At 28.7% G+C, this 23,639-nt stretch overlaps 2 protein-coding genes across 3 annotated transcripts in view; one reads left to right on the top strand and one right to left on the bottom strand.

The window, feature by feature from the left end:
* Positions 1-6,558, bottom strand: part of LOC113378260 (mitogen-activated protein kinase kinase kinase 7-like) — a 53,233-nt gene extending 46,675 nt beyond the window's left edge. For both annotated transcript variants that reach the window (XM_026618790.1, XM_026618791.1), the window contains exons 1-8: positions 6,353-6,558; positions 6,035-6,145; positions 5,687-5,875; positions 5,436-5,615; positions 5,143-5,281; positions 4,899-5,084; positions 4,374-4,687; positions 4,081-4,159 (exon numbers count right to left, since the gene is read on the bottom strand). In XM_026618790.1, coding sequence (XP_026474575.1) covers positions 4,081-4,159; positions 4,374-4,687; positions 4,899-5,084; positions 5,143-5,281; positions 5,436-5,615; positions 5,687-5,875; positions 6,035-6,145; positions 6,353-6,436 — 1,282 coding nt within the window. In that variant the 5' untranslated portion in view covers positions 6,437-6,558. The remainder of the gene's footprint in view (positions 1-4,080; positions 4,160-4,373; positions 4,688-4,898; positions 5,085-5,142; positions 5,282-5,435; positions 5,616-5,686; positions 5,876-6,034; positions 6,146-6,352) is intronic.
* Positions 1-23,639, top strand: part of LOC113375859 (protein lozenge-like) — a 454,691-nt gene that overhangs the window by 268,693 nt on the left and 162,359 nt on the right. The window lies entirely within an intron of this gene.

The raw sequence follows: 23,639 nt of genomic DNA, 5'->3' as shown, positions 1-23,639 counted from the left end.
CGCAACAACGATTCGTCAAACAAAATGATGTTTATATGCCGAAATTGTTTAAATTTCATTGTAAGTCCCGAGTTTAATCTTATATTGCGGATTTGATAATCTGATATCAAGAAGTAGTGATATCCATTTTAGCTTGAAAACAAATCAAAACTAGTTGGTATTGGTATTTTGCCTTAAGGCAAGTTACATGAAATTTCCGATATGTGTAAATAATCATCTTAATCCATGATAAATAAATTCATTTATGAGTGGTTAAAAGTATTCAAAGTGGATTTATTACACATTATTAAAAATCGAAACGTTAACCCGGTAGGAGTATTTTCTGAAAGCAAATTTTTTAAAAATCAATATTATTTTATAATTAAACCAGTTTCCGTAGGACTTTAATGCTTTATTAAGAACATGTACTCTGTCGTAAATCGTCTATAACTTTTATTTTAACAAACGTCGTAAGGCCGTATTATTTCAATAAGTTGTTAAGACCATGATATATATCATCAAAAAAATTTCATAAAAATCGGCTCAAATTTATTTTTCAACAACGAATTACAAGAAAACGGTAGATTTTCACCTAAAACTAATCAGTATCATTTGCAACTAATATCTTTTGAACAGTTTTTGATTTTTTAAAATCAATTCGGTGATATAAGCTTAAATGTGGACGGAAAGTTTAACACTTTTTTAAAATTTCAAAGGAACGGCTCGGCCGATCGTCACACAAAACTGACAACCAACAGTCCTTATTGAGACACATCAAATAGTTTTTAAATTTCTGAAATCGGTTCAGACGTTTTTAAGCAAACGTCGATGAAAGTTCTAATTTTGACAACAAAAAAAACGATACTAATTTTTACAAACTTTGACGAATTTTTAAAGCTAAACGAGTTGTCGTGGGGCCGTTTTATTTTAGTATGATCTAGAAGACTATGGTATCCACCGTCAAAAAAATAATAATAAAAATCGTCGAAAAATTTAACACTTTATTACAAGAAAACGGCCCGGCCAATCTCTACCGAAAACTCATCAGCACGATTCCCAACCAATATCTTTCGAAAAGTTTTTGAATATTCAAAATGAATTCAGAACCGCGGGCTAAAACGTGACAATAGTACTCAACGAGGTGCATCGAATGGTTTTCAAATTTTTGAAATCGGTCCAGCCGAGAAAACGTCGATTCACGACAAAAAATCTGTTCACGTACATATATACATACACACACACACATACATACATACTTTTTCCAAATTTTGTCTCATTCGATTCAGAATGGCTTGAAACGTCGAGAAAACATAAAATTAGCGAATCGGATTTTTTGATGAAAACATAAACTTCTCTTTCGGGATGTTAAAAATTATGTTCTCGAATAAAAATATCCCTTCGTCGGCTTTACTGTATACCATACAATTAGAAAATGCATTATCAATATAATAAGCCAACCGTTGGTTTCGCTTTTAAAAAGTAACGTTGTGAGAAGCGTTTTATATCAACAACTAATAGAAAGAGAGATATTGAGCTAAATTTGGAGGTAAGAAATATTTATTTACATCACATAACTATAAATAATATACTCTCGTATGACAAAAACAGAAAAAACTTACAAAGAAATTAATTCGTAAAACAACGATTTGTTATTCAAAATGATAAAAGAACTATTTGTACATTTACGACAGTTTTATTATTCACGCACTAACATTAATTCATAAAATTAATTGGACCAAAATGCGAATTTCTTTGTTAACAAACACGCAACAATGATGCTAAGTCATATCTGATACTACTATAGATACTAGAGTATCTACTGATACTCTATAAGCGGAAGTACAATTGTTATATAACTGCCAGGAGTAAAACAACAACATTATATAATACATTCTCAATACAATTTTGTAAGGTACATTCCAAGATTAACGTACGTATTATACATATTTAAAGCCGATATTAACCTACGATTTAGATTCGAAAATGTTAGGCCAAAGTGTACAAGCTGGCGCAGCGTCGTATTTTCCAACACAGTGTACCGTTAATCACAAAAATAAAATTTATTCTGTATTTAGGAGTTTTATATAAATAAATATTTTGTAATGCGTAATATTACATTATGTTTTGACCAAATTATCGTATGCGAGTTATGATCGTAATTATTTACGTTTGGCCTAGCCATTGTACGCGGGGCTATGCTTGTCATTGCAAGTTAAGGGATTAAACTCAAGTGTAAGTAATATTTTGTGAAAACTTTGCGATATTTGTATGAAATCGACATGATCAGTAAAAACTGACATTTTTCACTCAAACGGCACATTATTCCAAACTTCGATGAATTTTTATAATTAGATCACTTTTTGTAAACCCATAATATTTTAGAATGTTCTTAAAGACCATGAACCATATCTTAATAAAAAGTTTCATTAAAAACTTTTTTTCGGTAAGGTTCATAACAAACAGCACGACCGATCTTTACCAAAAACTAACTAGAGCGATTCTCAGCTAATATTTTTTGAAAAGTTTTTGATTAGATAAAACCGGTTCGGGATTTTTTTGCTAAAACATGAACAAAAAAATTTGCATTTATCTTCTAATTGCAAGAAAATAGCTCGGCCGATTGTCGCCAAAAACTAATCACCGCAGGATTTCATAAAGTTTCGACAAATGGCATCTAAAGTTTTAAAATCGGCACAGTTGTTTTTCAAAAATCGACAACAAAAATCAATTTTTGGCTCACATATACAACAAACACAAATACATATATACGTACATACACAAACACACTCGCACGCCTACTTTTACCAATTTAAAATCAAATGATTAAGAATGACTTGAAACGTCGAGAAAACAACCTTTGTCCTTTGAAAAATTGATAATTACGATATGCGTATTTAATATAATTGTTATTTATGACTCATTATCTTTATAGTACTAACGTTCTACATAAATGCATAACTGACGTAATATAAAACCCGCCGTTCATTGTAATATTGCGCGTTAGTTGAATTGGAATAATATTACAACAGAATTCTACTCAAAGCAAGATTTTGACATCTTTTATTTGCCCGATCAGCTAAACACATAATGTTAGAAAAATTAACTTTTATTGTATTTTCAATACAATTGTTAAATTTAGGGGAAGTACGGACATAATGACATTGTGTTTTATTTTATTTTTTTATATCTATTTATTTAATTATATTATAATCAGTCTCAATCGGCTTTACTCATCTTTTGTTCATTAACTACCAGTAAGATAGCATTTTAATTAAGAAAGAATTATAATGACATATTTATTAAGAAAAAAATGCAACCTATAACAAAAATCATTTTGTCCATACTATATGCATATATAGTTTATGACATACTGAGATGTTAATTTTCAAAAATGCAGTTCAAAAATAAATCATTTTATCCTCTTTAGGACATCAGCTTGTGAAGCATAAACGCAAAGGGTACAGATCATAACCTATCTTCGACTGGCTCAGAATGGAAAATGAGGGATTTTGCAATAAATGCAAGTCTCTTCTGCTTATAGAGGGATCATTTGATCTGTTTTTAGTACTTATTTCTGGCATGCTTGGGGTAGAAGTTAAAAGGCAATTGCTTTTGACAGTTTTTAATTTTTTTTTCCTCGCCCCATAATGCTAGTGAAATTGCTAGTAAAATTCATTGTATAAGTATGTAGTGTAATTTTGTCCAAAAGTAAACAGAAATAAACTAAATAAAGAATTAATCAAAATTCCATGAAACACCTGATTACTGAAAAAAAAAAAATCGAAACTCGCATAAGTTAATTGGTTTTAATTGAAATTATCATAAATCTCAATAAATAGATCCCAAAACAGTATGAGAAAAACACCCACAACATAAACTTTTCAAGACGCAAAACGTTTGACGTTTGAACTGATTACTGAGACAAGGCCATGACTAAGACGCCCAACATCTGATAGGATTGTTATTATGGCTTTCTTCATGTTGTATAGTCACGGAAACATAAAAAACTTTTTAAATTAAGCCACTGTGTCATTTTGTTTCATACCATTTTGTCCGTATTTCCCTATATGTAAAATATTTAAAAAAATTGAAGAAACTCACCAATGGACATATATTTATCAAAACCAGCCATTTTTCTTAATTCCATATTTTCAATTTCAGTATCTAAATTCCAGGTGTTCTGAAAATAGTAAAATGAAAGATAAAAATTACAAAATTTATTACAAAATGACATAATATAACCATGTAAACAGAAATATAAGAAAAATTTGAGATAAAGATTCATACGGAAAAATATAAGAATTAGACAAGGTTAGTTTAAATTACTAAATAAATGAATTATCAATTTTTTTATAAATATAATTTCACTTTATTAATATCTAATTTATACAAACCGGATCAATATCTAATTGTAGTGGCTCCATTTGAGAATATTCCAATTGATTTATTACCCCATTTGCCGATCTAGAAGCACTATGCTCACTATTGTCTCCTTTTACAAAATGAACACTATGGCCCCATATATTTCTTTCATTGTCATTTACATTGTTACGTTCCCAAAATGACTGATTTGGATTAGATTCACTCATGTCACTATCATTGTTTTTAATATTACTATTGATTGTACTGTACATTGAACTGTTATGATTTGTTTCTAATTCCTGCGTTTGATCTTCATAACTGCTTGAAAAATCTGGTTCATAAGCATCTGTAAACATAATATGAATCACATTATGAAAAACAAACATAATATAGAACATATTTATGAGAATTAATAATTAAAAACTATTCAAGAAAATATATGATAAAATACAACGATTACTAAATGTTAATCATTGTATGCATTTATAAATTTATTATAGCAAACACACACTATATATGATGTAAATCAATATTAGGAATATTTATGAATGAGTTACCAGTAGAACAATCATCAGAATCATATTCAAGGTCTTTATCTGCACCAGGAAAAAATTCTGATAATTTTGTCATCCTATCAACCACATCGGCCATAGATGGTCGTTGTAATGGCTGCTGGTGCCAGCATTCACACATCAATGTTGTTATAGGTGCAGGACAATTTTCTATCAAAGGCGGTCTCTGACCTAAAAAAGTCATTATCAAATATTTCTTGCTGTATAATCTAGATTTTAATTACAATACCTTTATGTACAGCCCACATTATACTGAATGCATTACCACCAATTTTGTCAAATGGTTTTCTTCGAGATATTACTTCCCAAAGAATTATACCCCAGCTAAAAACATCACATTTTTCTGTATATGAAGATCCTTCAAAAACCTAGAAGTATGATAATTTTACAAGCAATACTAGATTTTTTTTTAGTTTTTAACTAATATTACTTCTTTTTTAATCGCAATTGATCAATTTGAATTTTTTCTTTCATCGAAACTTTGGAATTAAATACATAATAGTATTTTGATATAATAATTACCTCAGGGGCCATCCAAGCAGCACTGCCTTTATTGTTTGTCATGTAAGTAGACTTATCAGCTGCTGTACCAAAATCACATATTTTTAATTTTTTACCTCCAGAAATTAATAATAAATTTGGAGGTTTTAAATCTCTATGTATTAAAGGTTTTGGCTGCATTGCATGTAAATATGCAACACCCTGTAAAAAATTACGTACAATGTAATCGAAATATTGAATTGCCAATTAATATCACAGTTTATGGATTTTACCTTAGCGCATTGTAATGCCCAGCTCATAGCATGAGCCGCAGAGTATTTGGGTTTAGGGTTGCAATGTAATACATTGTATAAAGAACCACCTTCAGCATATTCCATTACAAGACATACTGCAGGTCCGTGTGAACATGCCCCGTATAATCTAACAATATTTGGATGTGAAACTCTGGACAATTGCCTTACCTAAAATAAATATTTACAAATAACTCAATACATACTGTTCATTTTGGGATAACACTTTCTATTTAGTAGGAAATAAATATTGGGATATCTTCTAATGTAAAATTGAATGATTAATTTATAATCATTTTAATAAATAATAATTGTGCGACTGTAAACAACCTCAACAGAAAAGGCTTTCCTTTCTGCTTCTGATTCTATATCCTTGACAGCTACATATATTCCTTTCCATTTTGCTTTCCAAACAACACCAAAGGATCCTTTGCCTACAATCTGTGTAATAAAAAAAAATCAATTTTGTGGATACAGATACATTGTTGAATACAGTGATTTATCATTAATTCTAGATTGTATAACCTCAAATGTATAAATAACAAATTATTTTGATGAATGTATGACATATGAAGTTAATTATAAATAAATAGGTTTTAAGAATATGAGCAAATGTTGTTTTTGTTATCATTTCATTCCCAATTCTACCTTCAGTCTTTCAATCTCATTGTAATTTATTTCTTCTACAAAATTTTGATGTGGGCTATTAGCCTCATGTGCTTGTGTAGCCATTTGCTCGATCTCATATTACGTAAAAACTAATTTCAATTACTTTAAACTAACTGCCAAACAATTTGTAATGAACATTTATTAACAAATCAAATTTCTACACTTATACATAAATCACTTGCACCATTTGCAAAAGTCAGTTCAGTCAAAATATACAACCTGAATGGGTGATACCAACCGCAGCGACACAAAACAACTATTCAAAATTTGAAAGTTGTAATTAAATATTGGAGAACTTATTTTATAAAAGGCAATTCCTGGTGAAATAATGTTTATTAACTTCCCGAAAGAGAAGTTTATGTTTTCATCAGAAAATTCGAATTGCTAATTTTATGTTTTCTCGACGTTTCAAGCCATTCTGAATCGAATGAGACCAAATTTGGAAAAAGTATGTTTGTGTGTGTGTGTGAACAAATTTTTCACCGTAAATCAACGTTTTCTTAAAAACGGCTGGACCGATTTCAAAAATTTAAAAGCCATTCGATGCATCTCGATGGGGACTAGCGTTTACCAGCTTTGAGCAACGATCGGCCGTGCCGTTTCTTTGTAAATTGTAGAAAAGCGGAAAAAAATTCGTCGACGGTTTAGCCCGCAATTCTCAATCGATTTTAAAAATTCGAAAACCGTTTGAAATTGAAATATTGGTTGGGAATCGACCTGATTAGTTTTTGGTAAAGATTCACTGGCACAAGTTCTTGTAATTAACAAGACAAGTCCTTTAACTTTGAAAATTCATCAAAGTTTGAAAAAATAGTCGCGTTTTCTTGGCATTTTTCACAATTAGACCTTTAATCGACGATTTCTCTGAAACGCCTAAACGGATTTCAAAAATTTAAAAGTCATTCGATGAAACTTGATAAGCACTCGCATCGGTTAGATTTTTGATAAGATCGCCAAAGTCGTTTTTTGTAATTAGCAGAAAAGTAAAAAAATTTTCATCCACGTTTTAGCCAAAAATACTGAATCAATTTTAAAAATTTAAAAACTATTTTAGGGTCCCTTTGAAAGATATTTTTTGGGATTCGTCCTGATTAGTTTTGGACAAAGATCCGCCGAGCCGTTTTTTTCGTAATTAACAGTTGAACAAATTTTTTTGATGAAACTTTTTATGCTGATGGATATCATGGTCCTGAACAACATACTAAAATTTTACGCACGTATGGCAAGTAGTTTAATTTTAAAAATTCATCAAAGATTGAAAATATATTATAGTCAAAATTTATGTCAAAAGTTGCTTTTGTGATGTGATGGGTCAAACTTCAAAATTTATTAAAATTTATAATGATAAGCCACAATTTTAGAGCATACAAGCACGTGTCTGTGCATTATAATTAACATAATTAAAGATAATTTAAATGTGTTTGAGAAAATTCAATTGAAAATTGTAATGTTTAGATTTAATTGATAGCGATAACTGTATTTTTAAAATAAATAGATGAAATTTTTATCGAAATATCTAAATCTAAATTTTAGTTGATTAAGTCAATTACTTAAACATACTATTGATGTTTCATAACAGCATGCATAAAATTATTCATTTTATCTTACGTTTTTAATAGATTAGATTATATTAAAACTGATATAAATAATTGTATAAATTATGGTCAGATTATAAATTTTACAGCGCATTGAAATTTATTTTAATAATAATTGTGCGTATTATACCTTTTGTTTATTGTTTATGATATTTGATATATTAGTCAAAGCGTAGTAATTTTGTAGTACGCAAATCTATTACTCACATTAAAATCAGCGCTCGCAAAAAACAATATTCAAAACTCATAATCTATAAAATGTTCCTTTTAGTCACTGCTAGTTTCTACAATCAGATTACATCATAATCTATAAGTCGAAAGTGGATATTGACAATCAAAGCAAAGTGGAAAAAGAAGAAAAACTGCTTGCCTTAGTCGTAGTTGTACCTACTAGGTACTAAAAAACTAAATCGATCTCAGCCTGGGAGCAACTTTTATTTAGTTATTAGTTACCAAGTCGAACATATTTTATTTTAATAAAGCCTAAAGTAAAAGAATAACATCAAAGTGTAACAAATGAACAGGAGGCTGGGTTACACTTTTCTATTTGATCAGAATAATTTTGTTAATTTACCAATTATCTAAGAGAAATGTAAATTAAATAGTATTTTAAACATTTATGTGCAAATTCTGAAATCATGTCCTTAAATACGATGGATTAGCCATAGAACCAAATCATACAAGAAAAGGGCGAGTGTCACAACCGTCCCTCAAACTTACCTAAAAACAGGTTAAAAACAATAGCTATGAACACCAAATTGATTTATAACGACTTTTATTGTCGTCAATAGCAATAATATGTAACACACCACAACATAAACATTTAGTAGTATATGGCATCGTGCCTTGGCAAGTTGCTGGAACTTCCCGCAGCGTAACGAAATGTTCCAGGAATATTAAACGTTTTCAAAAAGATTATTAATACTACTATAATACATTGTCTAATATTTATAAGAATTATATAAACTGAGTTACAAAGTTAAAATTATTTATTAGAGTATAGAAGTCATAGATAAATAAGCATAAATAAGTGAGCTTTAAGAACTTTAGCCAAAATTAAAATTAAAATCTGAATTTTTTTCGATATACAAAAAAAATATTCTGAAAAAAAATTGAAATTTAAAAAAAAATCCAAAAGCAATTGTTTTGTCAACACAAGCAGAAAGTTTTTTGAATCATTCAATTCGTATGCTTAGTTCTTTCAAAAACTGCCATTTTTTTACATTTTGCTCTGTATCTCCACACACACACGTGCGCGCGCACGCACACACACATTCATTTTTCTGAGGTATGCCAAAATGTTTAGAAACCTCTAAAACGTGAAGATATGCAAAAATTTCATTTTCGATTTTTGGCCCATTACTATAACTTACCCTACGTGAAGTTAACAAAGCTTATGAATAAAATAAATAAATAATAACAAAACATATTTTTACACAAAGTTAACAATGTTTTTCAATTCTTTGGAAAATCTTTTTTCTTTTTTGTATTAAATTTTTCTGTTTTTTCTCTTTCGTATTTTATCTTCGATGTACCCATATAAATTAGATTTTTTAACTTCCCGTAGGGCAAGTTATAGTAATCGCAAAAAAATCAAAAATGAAAATTTTTATATTGAACATTTTGGCATACCTTAGAAAAAATTGATGTATGTGCGTGTGTGTGTTCGTATGTGTGTGTGTATGTGCTTGTGTGTGTGTGTGTGCGGATACAAATTTTCGTCGACGATTTCGGGAACACGGATGAAGCGATTTGAATAATTTAAAAAACATTCGATTTGTAATAATAACGTGCTGATTAGTTTTTGGCGAAGACAGGTCAAGCCGTTCCGAAGATATGGGACTAAAAGTGCCAAAAACGGTAACTCAATTTTTAAGGGAACGGAGCGTCCGATTTGAATAATTCATAAAACATTTTACTTGTATCAACAAAATAAAGAACTGATCAAATTTTCATGAAGGCAGGTCTAGCGGTTTCGGAGATCTAGTAAAAAAAGTAAAAAAAAAATGCCATTTGGCGGTCAAAAATGATCATTAGACATATGCACATCAAATTATCAAATATTTTATAGAGATTTTAACAATAAGTATAAATTTTGTGTACATTCCTATGGGTTCCGTACCAATGTTTTTCTGTTAGACGTCGGCGCGTCGCTTACGCGCTTCGATATTTCGTCTATATGCAGTTAAAGCAGTACGATTGCTTTGAAAAAAAAGTTCAGAACTTCCAAAATATTTCAAAATACACTTTTCTTCAAAAAGGTTTTTTCAAAAAAAAAAGGAAATTTTTGTCAAAAATTTATAGTTTCTCAAAATCTAATTTTCTCAGAGTAATTTTTTTTAAAAAATGTTAATCTTTTTAAAAAAAAAAAATTTTTGGTACGGGAAGTTGCAGCAATTTGCCTTAAGGCACGATGCCATGCGCCCCACTAGTTATGTTTAATTTTACCCAAAAATGACCAAGAATTTTAATTTTACCCAAGAAATATATGTCACAATTGTGCATTACTCGCAAAATTTCCCACAACCGTAACCAACGCACACTTTTGAAAACAAATCATAACTATGACTGAGCTAAATTATTATATATTTTTTATTGCTATATTACATATTTAATTATTGCTATATATTATATAGCAAAACTGATTGTTGGTAGGTAAATAACTGCTAATGTTCAACTTACAGAAAAATAACAAACTATCTGTATACAATTAACAGCTATTAATAAAAGAATTCGAACATGAAATTTTCGAATTACATTCAACTCTATAAAATAAATGCATCTTTCTGTCTTTGGATCATAACTCAAAAGTATAGTAGCTGTAATTACGACTGTCACTACCGTATCCTGCACAACCGTATCCAGTCTCCATACTTATAAAATTATTAATAGTTTATGAAGATAAGGCCGGTATTGCTCACACCCACTTTGTGTTTTCCAATTTCAGCAAAAACTTTAAAAAATCGTATTTAACTATTATTTTTTATATTTAACAAAAAATCTATAAAACGCTCTTTATTATACCGGCACGAATAAGAAATTTTGCATAACATTTTGCATGTTGTACATAAGCAGCAAACTTCGAAGTTTGGAATTAAAAATTCTGACACAAACCTAAAACTAGTTGAATGTGGCATTTAGCCTTGAGGCAAGTTGCATTAACTTCCCAAAATGTGTAATAATTGACTTTATCAACCGAATTTGAGATTTAGATATTTATGAATTTTTAACTTCCCGAAGGAGAAGTTATGTTTTCAATCAAAAAATCCGATTCGCTAATTTTATGTTTTTCTCGACGTTTCAAGCCATTCTGAATCGAATGAGACCAAATTTGGAAAAAGTATGTGTGTGTGGGTGTGTGTGTGTGTGTGTGTGTGTGTTGTGTGTGTGTGTGTTTGTATTTGAACAGATTTTTGTGCCGTAAATCGACTTTTTCTCGAAAACGGCTGGGTCGATTTCAAAAATTTAAAAGCCATTCGATGTATCTCGACGAGAACTATTGTTTGTAAGTTTTTGTGCGACGATCGGCCAAGCCGTTTCTTTATAATGGCAGAAAAGTGAAAAATTTTTCGTCAACGTTTTAGCCCGCAATTCTGAATCGATTTTGAAATTCAAAAACCGTTCGAAAGATTTTGGTTGGGAATCGTGCTGATTATTTTTTGGTAGAGATCGGCCGGGCCGTTTTCTTGTAATAAAGTTTTAAAAAAAAAAATTTCGACGATTTTTATGATTATTTTTTGACGATAGATACCATAGTCTTCTAGATCATACTAAAATATTACGGCCCTACGACAACTGGTTCAGCTTTAAAAATTCGTCAAAGTTTGCAAAAATCAGTATGGTCTTTTTGGCATTTGTCAAAATTAGACTTTTGATCGACGTTTTCTCAAAAACGCCTGAACCGATTTTTAGAAATTAAAAACCATTTGATGTATTTCGGTGAGGACTATCGTTTGTCAGTTTGTGCAACGATCTGACAAGCCGTTTTCTTTAATTCAAAAAAAACTTTTCGTACACATTTAAGCTCATCCTACCGAACCGATTTTAAAAAATCAAAAACTGTTCGAAAGATATTAGTTGGGAATGATACTGATTAATTTTAGGTGAAAATCTACCGAGCCGTTTTCTTGTAATTAACTGTTGAAAAAAAGTGTTAAATTTCGTCGACATTTAAGCTCATCCTACCGAACCGATTTTAAAAAATCAAAACTGTTTCGAAAGATATTAGTTGGGAATGATACTGATTAATTTTAGGCGAAAATCTACCGAGGCCGTTTTTCTTGTAATTAACTGTTGAAAAAAAGTGTTAAATTTTCGTCGACATTTAAGCTCATCACCGAACCGATTTTAAAAATTCAAAAACTGTTCGAAAGATATTAGTTGGGAATGATACTGATTAATTTTATTGTAAGGCGAAAATCTACCGAGCCGTTTTCTTGTAATTAACTCTTGAAAAAAAGTGTTAAATTTTCGTCGACATTTAAACTCATCCTACCAACCGAACCGATTTTAACAAATCAAAAACTGTTCGAAAGATATATAGTTTGGGAATGATACTGATTAATTTTAGGTGAAAACTAACCGAGCCGTTTCCTTGTAATTAACTGTTGAAAAAAAATTTATAAGCGAGTTTTCATGGCACTTTTTTTGGCGATATACATCATGGTCTTATAGAACTTACTGTAATATTATGGCCTTACGACAAGTAGTTTAAAATTTTACAAATTCGTCAAAGTTTGCTAAAATTATTATCGTTTTTTCAATCAAAGTAGGATTGGTAAAGAATATTATTTACACTTTTTTTTATTAAGTCGATGTTTAACACATATCGGGAAGTTCATGTAACTTGCCTCAAGGCTAAATACCAAACCAACTAGTTAACTATTTATTTGAAAAATAAAGTATACGCTCGAGTGCTATCGATTGATCTAAGCATTCCTTTTTCGAATTGATATCTTTCAGACATATAGAATATCTGTAAACATATTTTATAGTGCACAGACATTCTGCTTGTATGTTTCTAAACTAGCTGTAAGTGGAATTCTGTTTTAAGGCAATTAGGGCATCGTGCCTTAATGCAAATTGCTGGAACTTCCCGTACCAAAAATATTATTTTTTTTGAAAACAATTAACAGTGTGTGTGTATGTATGTATGTATGTACGTGTGTGTATGTATGTGCGGATAAAATTTTCGTCGACGATTTCGGGAACACGGATCAACCGATTTGAATAATTCAAAAAACATTCGATTCGTATTGACAAGGAGACGTGCTGATTAGTTTTTGGCGAAGGCAGGTCTAGCCGTTCCGAAGATACGGGGCAAAAAGTGCCGAAACGGTAACTCAGTTTTTGAGAGAACGGAGCGTCCGATTTGAAAAATTCAAAAAACATTTCACTTGTATTGACAAGATGAAGAATCGATAAAATTTTCATGAAGGTATGTCTAGCAGTTTCGGAGATATGGAGGAAAAAGTAAAAAAATGAGCCATTTGGCGGTCAAAAATGATCATTAGACATATGCACATCCAATTATCAGATATTTTATTGAGATTTTAACATAAGTATAAATTTTTGTTAACATTCCTATGGGTTCCGTACCAATGCTTATGCGTTAGACAGCGACGCGGCGCTTACGCGCTTTATATTTTGTCCCTATGCAGTTAAAGCAGTACGATTGCCTTGAAAAAAAAGTTCAGATCTTCCACAATATGTCAAAATAAAGAAAAAAATTTTTTTTTCAAAAAAAAAAAAAATTAAAAAAAAAAATTTTTTTTTTCAAAAAAAAAGTAATTTTTTGTCCAATTTATAGTTTCTCAAATATCTTATTTTTTCAAAGTAATTTTTTTTCAAAAATGTTAATCGTTTTTAAAAAAATAATAATTTTTGGTACGGGAAGTTCCAGCAATTTGCCTTAAGGCACGATGCCTTAATTGCCTTAAGACAGAATTCCACTTACAGCTAGTCATTTTCGATTTTTTGCGATTAGTATAACTTACCCTACGGGAAGTTAATTAGTAGCTCATTATTATAAATTTTAATGAATTGATAATGTTTGACTATTTTTTTTTTTTTAACTCGTTTTATTTAGTTTATCAGAAATACATAAAGATTCCTATGAGCTAAAATGGCAATGTAAGAGCGATACCTAAGAAGAGCTCCAATGAGATCTCAGTTTAACAATTCCTATAATAATATTATATTAGACCTAATCTAAGACTAAGTCTAAAGGCCATTGTCGTTTCAATCTCCTTGTACCATAAGGTTTAGTAATTTCAATTATAGATGGGTTCGAATTTGAGTCCAGTTTGCGTTTGTATTTTTCCTTGAATTCTTGGAAAGATAAATGCACCTTCTCATCTTGAGGTCGCTGTGAATGGTTTCATTTGTTACGTACCATGGAGAATTAAGAATTGTACGTAAAATTTTTGACTGAGTTCTCTGCATTATAGCTATATTAGATTTTGTAAGCACATCCCCAGAGCTCAATTCCGTAGGTCCAGATTGGTTTGATAATTGATTTATATAGCAGCAACTTATTTTCAACAGTGAGCTTAGACTTTTTACGCAAAAGCCAATCAAATCTTTCATTTTGCTCATTATTTGCTGCTTTTTTGTTTTTATGTGGCTTTTCCAAGTAAGTCTGCTATCTAAATAAAGACCAAGATATTTCACTGTGTTCTGTTTCGGAATCTGGACGTTGTTTAAAATAAATTGGAGGACAAGACCCTCTCTCAAGGTAAATGTGATATGAGCTGATTTGGTTTCATTTATGCAAATCTTCCATTTGGCAAGCCACATTTGTAGTCTATTGATATGTTCTTGCGTTTGTCGGGAAGCTTGATCAGCACTGTGATTACTACTTAGTATGGCAATATCGTCAGCGAATGTAGCAAGTGTCAGATTTTCAAGTAATGGGAGGTCCTCATGTTTAACATCACATCAGAAAAGCAACTTTGACACAAATTTTGACTAATATATTTTTTTAAAACTTTGATAAAATTCTATGAGCTAAAATGGCAATGTTTAGCGACCTATTCTAATGAGATCTTCTCATTAACAATTCCTATAATAATATATATTAGACCTAATCTAAGACTAAGTCTAAAGGCCATTGTCGTTTCAATCTCCTGTACCATAAGGTTTAGTAATTTCAATTATAGATGGGTTCGAATTTGAGTCCAGTTTGCGTTTGTATTTTTCCTTGAATTCTTGGAAAGATAAATGCACCTTCTCATCTTGAGGTCGCTGTGAATGGTTTCATTTGTTACGTACCATGGAGAATTAAGAATTGTACGTAAAATTTTTGACTGAGTTCTCTGCATTATAGCTATATTAGATTTGTAAGCACATCCCCAGAGCTCAATTCCGTAGGTCCAGATTGGTTTGATAATTGATTTATATAGCAGCAACTTATTTTCAACAGTGAGCTTAGACTTTTTACGCAAAAGCCAATCAAATTCTTTCATTTTGCTCATTATTTGCTGCTTTTTTGTTTTTATGTGGCTTTTCCAAGTAAGTCTGCTATCTAAATAAAGACCAAGATATTTCACTGTGTTCTGTTTCGGAATCTGGACGTTGTTTAAATAAATTGGAGGACAAGTACCCTCTCTCAAGGTAAATGTGATATGAGCTGATTTGGTTTCATTTATGCAAATCTTCCATTTGGCAAGCCACATTTGTAGTCTATTGATATGTTCTTGCGTTTGTCGGGAAGCTTGATCAGCACTGTGATTACTACTTAGTATGGCAATATCGTCAGCGAATGTAGCAAGTGTCAGATTTTCAAGTAATGGGAGGTCCTCATGTTTAACTCATCACATCAGAAAAGCAACTTTTGACACAAATTTTGACTAATATATTTTTTTAAACTTTGATGAATTTTTAAAATTAAACTATTTTAAATTTTGTATGTTGTTCAGGACCATCTATTGACATAAAATGTTTCATTAAAAATTTTTTTTAACAGTTAATTACGAACAAACAGCTCGACCGATCTTTGTCCAAAACTAATCAACACGACTCCCAAATAATATCTTTCGAATAGTTTTGAATTTTTAAAATCGGTTTAAATTTTTGGGATAAAACATGGACGGAAAACTTTTCACTTTTCTGCTAATTACAAAAACGGTTCAGCCGATGGTATCAAAAATTTAACCGATGGAAGTGCTTATTAAGTTTCATTAAATGGTTTATAAATTTTTAAAATCGACTCAACAATTTTTGAGAAAACGTCGATGCAAGATCTATTTTTGACAAACGCCAAAAAACGCGACCAATTTTTTCAAACTTTGACGAATTTTCAAAGTTAAACAAATTATCGCAGGGCCGTAATATTTTAGTATGATCTAAAAGACCATAATATCTATCGCCAAAAAAAAATTCATGAAATCGTAAAAAAAAATTTCAACTGTTAATTACAAGAAATTGTGCCAGCGAATCTTTACCAAGAACTAATTAGGTCAATTTCCAACTAATATCTTTCGAACTGTTTTTGAATTTTTAAAATCGATTCAGAATTGCGGGCTAAAACATGGACAATTTTTTTCTTTTTCTGATATTTACAAAGAAATGGCTCGGCCAATCGCCGCGTTTTATAAAACACAATATGTATAAGTATCAGAAAATCACATCCATTTACATAAAAAAAGATTTACTTCCTTACAATAACTCAAGAAGAAACTGCTAAGTAAATTGATCAATTTGAGGACAGGCCTCAGTAAATATGAGTAAATATAAGTAAATAAATATCAATAAAAATCAGATTACAATTTTCAAAGTTATTTGTAGATATATGTACGAAATCTAGGATTCATATTTGCGTTCTGAGTTCGTTACAACTAGCTGTAAGTGGAATTCTGTCTTAAGGCAATTAAGGCATCGTGCCTTAAGGCAAATTGCTGGAACTTCCCGTACCAAAAATTATTATTTTTTTAAAAACGATTAACATTTTTGAAAAAAATTTACTTCGAAATAATTAGATTTTTGAGAAACTAGGAATATGACAAAAAATTACTTTTTTTTGAAAAAAAAGTTTTTATTTGAAAAAAAAAAATTTTTTGAAAGAAAATTTTTTTTTTTGAAAACAAACTATTTTTTTGAAAAGAAAAATGTTTTCTTCATTTTGACATATTTTGGAAATTCTGAACTTTTTTTTTCAAAGCAATCGTACTGCTTGAACTGCATAGAGACGAATTGTCACAGCGCAAGTGCCGCGCCGCCGTCTAACGCATAAACATTGGTACGGAACCCATAGAAATGTAAAAAAAAATTATACTTATTGTTAAAATTTCTATACAATATCTGATAATTTGATGTGCATATGTCTAATTATCATTTTTAACCGCCGAATGGCATTTTTTTTTTACTTTTTTCATTAGATCTCCGAAACCGCTAGACCTGCCTTCATGAAAATTTGATCAACTCTTCATCTTGCCAATATAAGTAAAATGTTTTTTGAATTATTCAAATCGGACGCTCCGTTCTCTTAAAAACTGAGTTACCGTTTTCGGCACTTTTTGCCCCGTATCTTCGGAACGGCTAGACCTAACTTCGCCAAAAACTAATCAGCACGTCTCCTTATCAGTACAAATCGAATGTTTTTTGAATTATTCAAATCGGTTGATCCGTGTTCCCGAAATCGTCGACGAAAATTTGTATCCGCACATACATACACACACATACATACACACACACACACACACATACATCCATTTTTTCTAAGGTATGCCAAAATGTTCAGAAACCTCTGAAACGTAAAGATATATAAAAATTTTCATTTTCGATTTTTTTGCGATTACTATAACTTACCCTACGGGAAGTTAATTATAGATAATTAAATTAAAATTATAGATAAACAAGCAGATAATTTAATATTATTAAATAAGTGTGCAAATTCATCAACACTTAATATTTGATCAAATTTACCATTAGAGCCACAAAATTGGGAAGAAAAAAATATCTTACGGCATTATCTATCTGCATTGAAAATAAAAATTTTCATTTCATAGCTTTCACTATATAAATATTTATATTATTTTTTTTATATAATTTTATTTGAACAGTGATCAGAACTTATGGGTCCTATGAGCTGTTGTGATTAATATCTTACAAACTACGTTTATTTTATTACAGATGGCAACCCAAACAGTTGTCACATCTCTGTATGATAAATTTTTATTATTACAATCTCTGTAATAGGGCAAGTATGGTGCAACAACGCCGGGTGAGAGCTATTTTCACTTGGAAACATATCGCTATCTATATTTCCAAGTGAAAATCCTTGTCAATGTTGCCTGACAACAGGCTGCTCGAAGTGGGTATCGAACCCACTTCGACGGGACCTCTGAAACAAGTCCTGTCGCTCTTAACCGCTTACCTACGGGCGAGCCACGATTTACATTAAATTAGATATATAAATACGGGATGAAGTAAAAGTAGGTTTAGTTATACAAAGTATTTGTATTCCTAGTAACGGTAAATATAGCAAATAAAATCTAACTTGTCAATAAATATACAATTTGCGGCACATATCATTTTTTTTTTAAATAAATTTTAGGTGAGTTTCCTAAAGTTTCACAAAAACGTTGATAAGTATATTTGTACGTATTAATAAACAGCGATTCAATTATGGGATAACTGAAGTGAAATTGAAATAATAATAATCAAAAATCTTCTAAATACAATTAGCAAATATAACTGATAAAGATATATATACAGATTCTGGCTTTTATAAAAAATTGTTTGAAAATTTATATTCAAAAAGTTAGTTTCATCATTTGATAATATGTCACAATTGAATATTAGATTAAATCAAGAAATATACATTCTCTAATTATTATAAATTATACAACAACAAATCCAAATATAAAATGAATTTTAGAAACATTTTTTCAATCGGGGTCTGAATCCAACTTCAACTTTCGAAATTTAGTTTTGCGCAAAACAGTTTTCAATATAATTTTACAAAGTTATGAAATCATAAAAATATCACAATAACAGCATAAATGTATTCAAATTACTTAGTTGTACAATTCATTTAAATTTATGCGACTGATAACCAAAATGAAAAAAATATAAGTAAAAATACAAAAGCCCCAAAATTGGTCTACTATTATTAAACTTAAAGTGAATAAACGATTTTGTTGTTTACGTTTTCACATTTTGTTTGAAATGTGAGTTTACATTTAGTTGTTCGAACACACAATCAAAAATTTGGCAAAATATAAATTGGACAATATTTTATCAGATTTAGTAAATGCAAAATTTTCTTTCAGTAGTTAAATTGTGAAATAATTGCAGTGTAAATCAACAGCAAATAAGGATACAACTACGTTCAAAAGTACACAATGTCCAAATAAAATTCGTTAAAAAATTAAAGAAATTATATTATTTATATATAATTATTACTAATAATGTAGTTACTTAGTTAATAATGTAGTTAATTATTAGTAATGTAATAAACGTGCCGCTTTTTTTTTCAACTCTTAATTTATTCAGAATTATTAAAAATCATAAAAAGGAAGTTTCTGTGAATTTGATTAAATTCAATAGACAAAATATTTTACATTAAAGTAGATTATTGCTTCTTGAGCTATAATAATATAAAATGGGTATTAATTTTAGTTTTTCGTACTAGAAATGATTATTTTATGATAATTTTGGGCCAAATATTTGTAACATAATTACGTGAAAATTTATATGAAAAAATTAACCAGTTAATAATTCAATTTAGTTTTACAGCATTGGTATTAAAAATTCATCCATCTCAGTTTCAAGATAAAACAATCGATAATATATAGCACGTTGAATAAAATTTATATTCATATATCATATATGAATTATATTTATATATAATGTTAACAAAATGCCTAAAACATCATATGGATATAAATAAAATTAAAGGGAGAAGATGTTCGACATTAATTCATTAAAAAATACACCGACGTATTTTTGCTTCTGGGCCACCTTTCTGGCTAAAAAACTGTAACATAATGTAACATTTTTCTCATCTTTTTCTACTGGCCAGCTTAAATTAGTAGGGGTCAATTTTCTAATTCCTACAACCCCTGTTACAAATATTGGTGGCCACCTACGTCCAAAACAAAAATAGTAAGGAAATCCACAGAGTAGTCAGAAGGGGCAGACTGCCAAATTTAGTAAGTAATCGGTTTGAAATTTTCAAAATTATATCTACAAATACTCGTATGTACGAAATCTAGGTTTCATTGATGCGTTCTGAGTTAGTCACAATATAAAATTAATTAAAATTATAGATAAACAAGCAGTTAATTTAATACTATGAAATAAGTTTGTAAATTATCAGCACTTAATATTTAATCAAATTTAAATTTAGAGTCACAAAATCGGGAAGAGAAAATTTTATCACAGATATGCATTGAAATTGTGGGAACAATAAAATGAAAACTTTCATTTTATAGTACTCACTATATAAATATTTATATTAAATTTGATATCTGAATACAGATATCAGTAATGGTTTGAATAAAAAAATTTTAAATACAAATTATTTGTATTTTTAGTTATAGAAAATAGAGCAAATGAAATATAACTTATTATTATTTTTCGATAATTTAAAATAAATGTTAAGAGCGAGATTCCTAATGTTTCATCAAAAACGTTGATATATTTATATATATTAATAAACAGCGACTCAAATATTCTCAAATAATTCAAATGAAATTGAAATAATAATAATCACAAATCTTCTAAATACAATTTGCAAATATAACTGATAAAGTTCTATATACAGATTATGGCATATATAAAAATTTGTTGAAAAATTTATATTCATAAGTAAGTTTATATTCATATATTAAAAGAATTATAGAATTATTTATATATCATTAAAATTTTCAAGTCAAATTTAAGAGAATACATGAAAATTGATTTGCTTTTTGAATTGCAAAATGAATCAACAAAATAGAAGAATAGAAATGCAAACCAAAGTTCAGAAAAAATTTAGAAAATGTTCTTATTCATGAAATAAGTGTCCATCAAAAATTACATAAATAAATATCCATACATGAACAATTTGTGCATGCAAATTCAAATTATATTGATTTTACATAAAGTTAAAAGTCGATTAAGATTAACAAAGTATTAGAATTATGTTCCAGAGGCAATTCTGGTTTCGGATTTTACAGAACATTCAATGATGTTATTTATAAAATGGACTCCAAAATTCTATATGTTTCACATAGAATATACAATTCATTTATAAAAAGTAAGTATAATATGTAACAGTATTTCGACACTGTTGCACTATATAATTTTTAAATTTTATAGTATTTTGTATTTAGTTATTTGAGAAACGAAGGAGAAATCATGTGCATCAATGATATGTGACGTGAAGAATTAAAATGCGACAATTTTTATTGTTTATTTAATAAATGTAAACGTTCGAGAATTCAAGAAAATTTCATAACAATTAAAGAAATTTGAAACAAATGTGTTGTACTATATTATTGTTATAAAAATGTTAATATGAATATATAAAAACAAATATATTATTATAGAATCGTAAAACTACAGCATTGCTGTAGAAATTGTATTACCAAAAATTAATAATTTATTAAACAGATTTTTTTCGCAGAATGCATTATTATAACCGCAAGAAGAATCAACAGTTGAAATTTTTTTTGTTCAGATTAACTCTATGTACTTTTGAAAATTATAAACAACGAATTTTTATACAATTAAAAATGTATTTATAAAAAATAGTTCAGAGTATATAACAATAAAAAGTGTCTCTCTTCGTTAAAAAATAGTTCGAAATATATTAGATAAAGTTCAGAATATCAAAAGTTAATGAACAAATAGATAAATTCAAAACTCAATGAAAATTAATTCGAGAGATGAATAATAAAAAAAAAACAATTTGTTGAATATTTAAGTCGAATTTCATAAACGAACAATCGAATTCTTGGCAAGAACGAGCAGACATCGAAATGATATTAAAAAAAAAAACTGATACAGAAACAGAAAAAATCAAATATGATTTTCATTTTCACAAAGTTCACAATATGAACATATTACTAAAGTAGATGAATTAAATATATGATCTAGTGATATTTGGATTAATTATAAATATAATAAGTCATTAAATGCAGAAATTCAATAATATTTATAATGCAGAGAGGATATATGCAGAATCTTTAAGATTCCATTTATGGATTAACAAAAATACCAACACAAGGCACAAAATTTAACAAAAATTATTAATATTTAATTATTTACCAAGAGCTGAAGCGACTTTGGATATTTGACTTTTTTTAAATAAATCAAGCAATTCATCTAATCATCATAAAAATATGCAATAAAGTTTCTAAAAATACAAATTGATTATATTTGGATAAAAATGTAATATAAGCCTATTTCAATCAATTGTTACTTGTTCATTATGAATTCAACAAAAAAAAAGTTAAACTTAAGAGTTAATGAATTTGTCAAAATTGAAATTTACAATTTTAACCATAAATAGATTTATACGTATACATAAAACATTTGCTAAAAGCATTTAATTATAAACAATAAGTTATAATGAGGAATAATATATTGTATAAATATCTTCAGAAGATAGTTTACTCTATTAAAATTATTTTTTTAGAATAACTACGAATTAGTTAGGTAAAAAAATATTAGGTGAAGAATTAATATATTATGGTAATATAAATCACAGTATGAATATAACATTGAAAATGATGAAAAGCCGAAAAAATTTTGTATGATTTGTATACAGATATCAAAATGTTTAAGTTTGATTAAATGTTTATAAAGAAGTTTCCTAATACGATTTTTACATAAAAGAGAGCCTTGCAAAGAAATTGAGATTTGTTAAAAATTATTATAATAATCATGTAAGTTATCACATAAGAATATGTATGACACTTAATTATAAAATAATAAGATTATTAATTGAATTCGAGCCTGTTGCACTTATAATTTTATAAGTATAGAGTAAAGTCGTAGCAAAAAAAATTATAAGGCTTATGCAACAATTAATTATTTAATTTATGAATAAATACATTCAAATACTAATTATTACAAAGTATTTTGAATTTAAAAAAAAGATTATATAGAAGATGAGCATATATCGTTATTCACATATTATTTTCATATAGATTGTTAATAAAACACAAATATTTGTATTGAATAAAAAGAATGATTACTACAATTAGGTCTTATAAAACAAATTTATTAGTTAATTAATTATCACAAATTTATGGAGAAAGGACTAAAATTCATACTTCAATCTAAAGTTAGATTAAAATTAAAAGTAAATTATGAAGTATTCAAAGTGTGCACCTGATGCAATCCTATTTTCGAATTTTACAAAGCATTCAATAAAATTATTCAACTTTATATTGCATTCAAAATATATTATTTATTTATAAAAAAGTAGTATAATTAGTAAAAGTTTACGAATATAAAGTATTATGCATTTGGTTATTTGGTACAAATAATAAAACAAACAGGAGCACCTACTTTAATATGAATATGATCAAGAATTAAAAATTTTGTTGAATCGTATTTAGATTGTAATTCTATTGGTTACTTTGATTGGCAAATAACAAATTTCTATACATTGCATTTATGAAATAGCCAAATTGAATAAAACGAAGATAATTGAATTTTATCCAAAGAACTGTTGA

This window comes from Ctenocephalides felis, unplaced genomic scaffold, assembly GCF_003426905.1.
Source record: "Ctenocephalides felis isolate EL2017-DRISC unplaced genomic scaffold, ASM342690v1 CF-g0.4_SCAFFOLD_01886, whole genome shotgun sequence".
NCBI classification, from domain to species: Eukaryota; Metazoa; Arthropoda; class Insecta; order Siphonaptera; family Pulicidae; genus Ctenocephalides; species Ctenocephalides felis.
The sequence above is the reverse complement of the archived record's forward strand: the minus strand, read 5'-3'. Positions and strand labels throughout refer to the sequence as shown.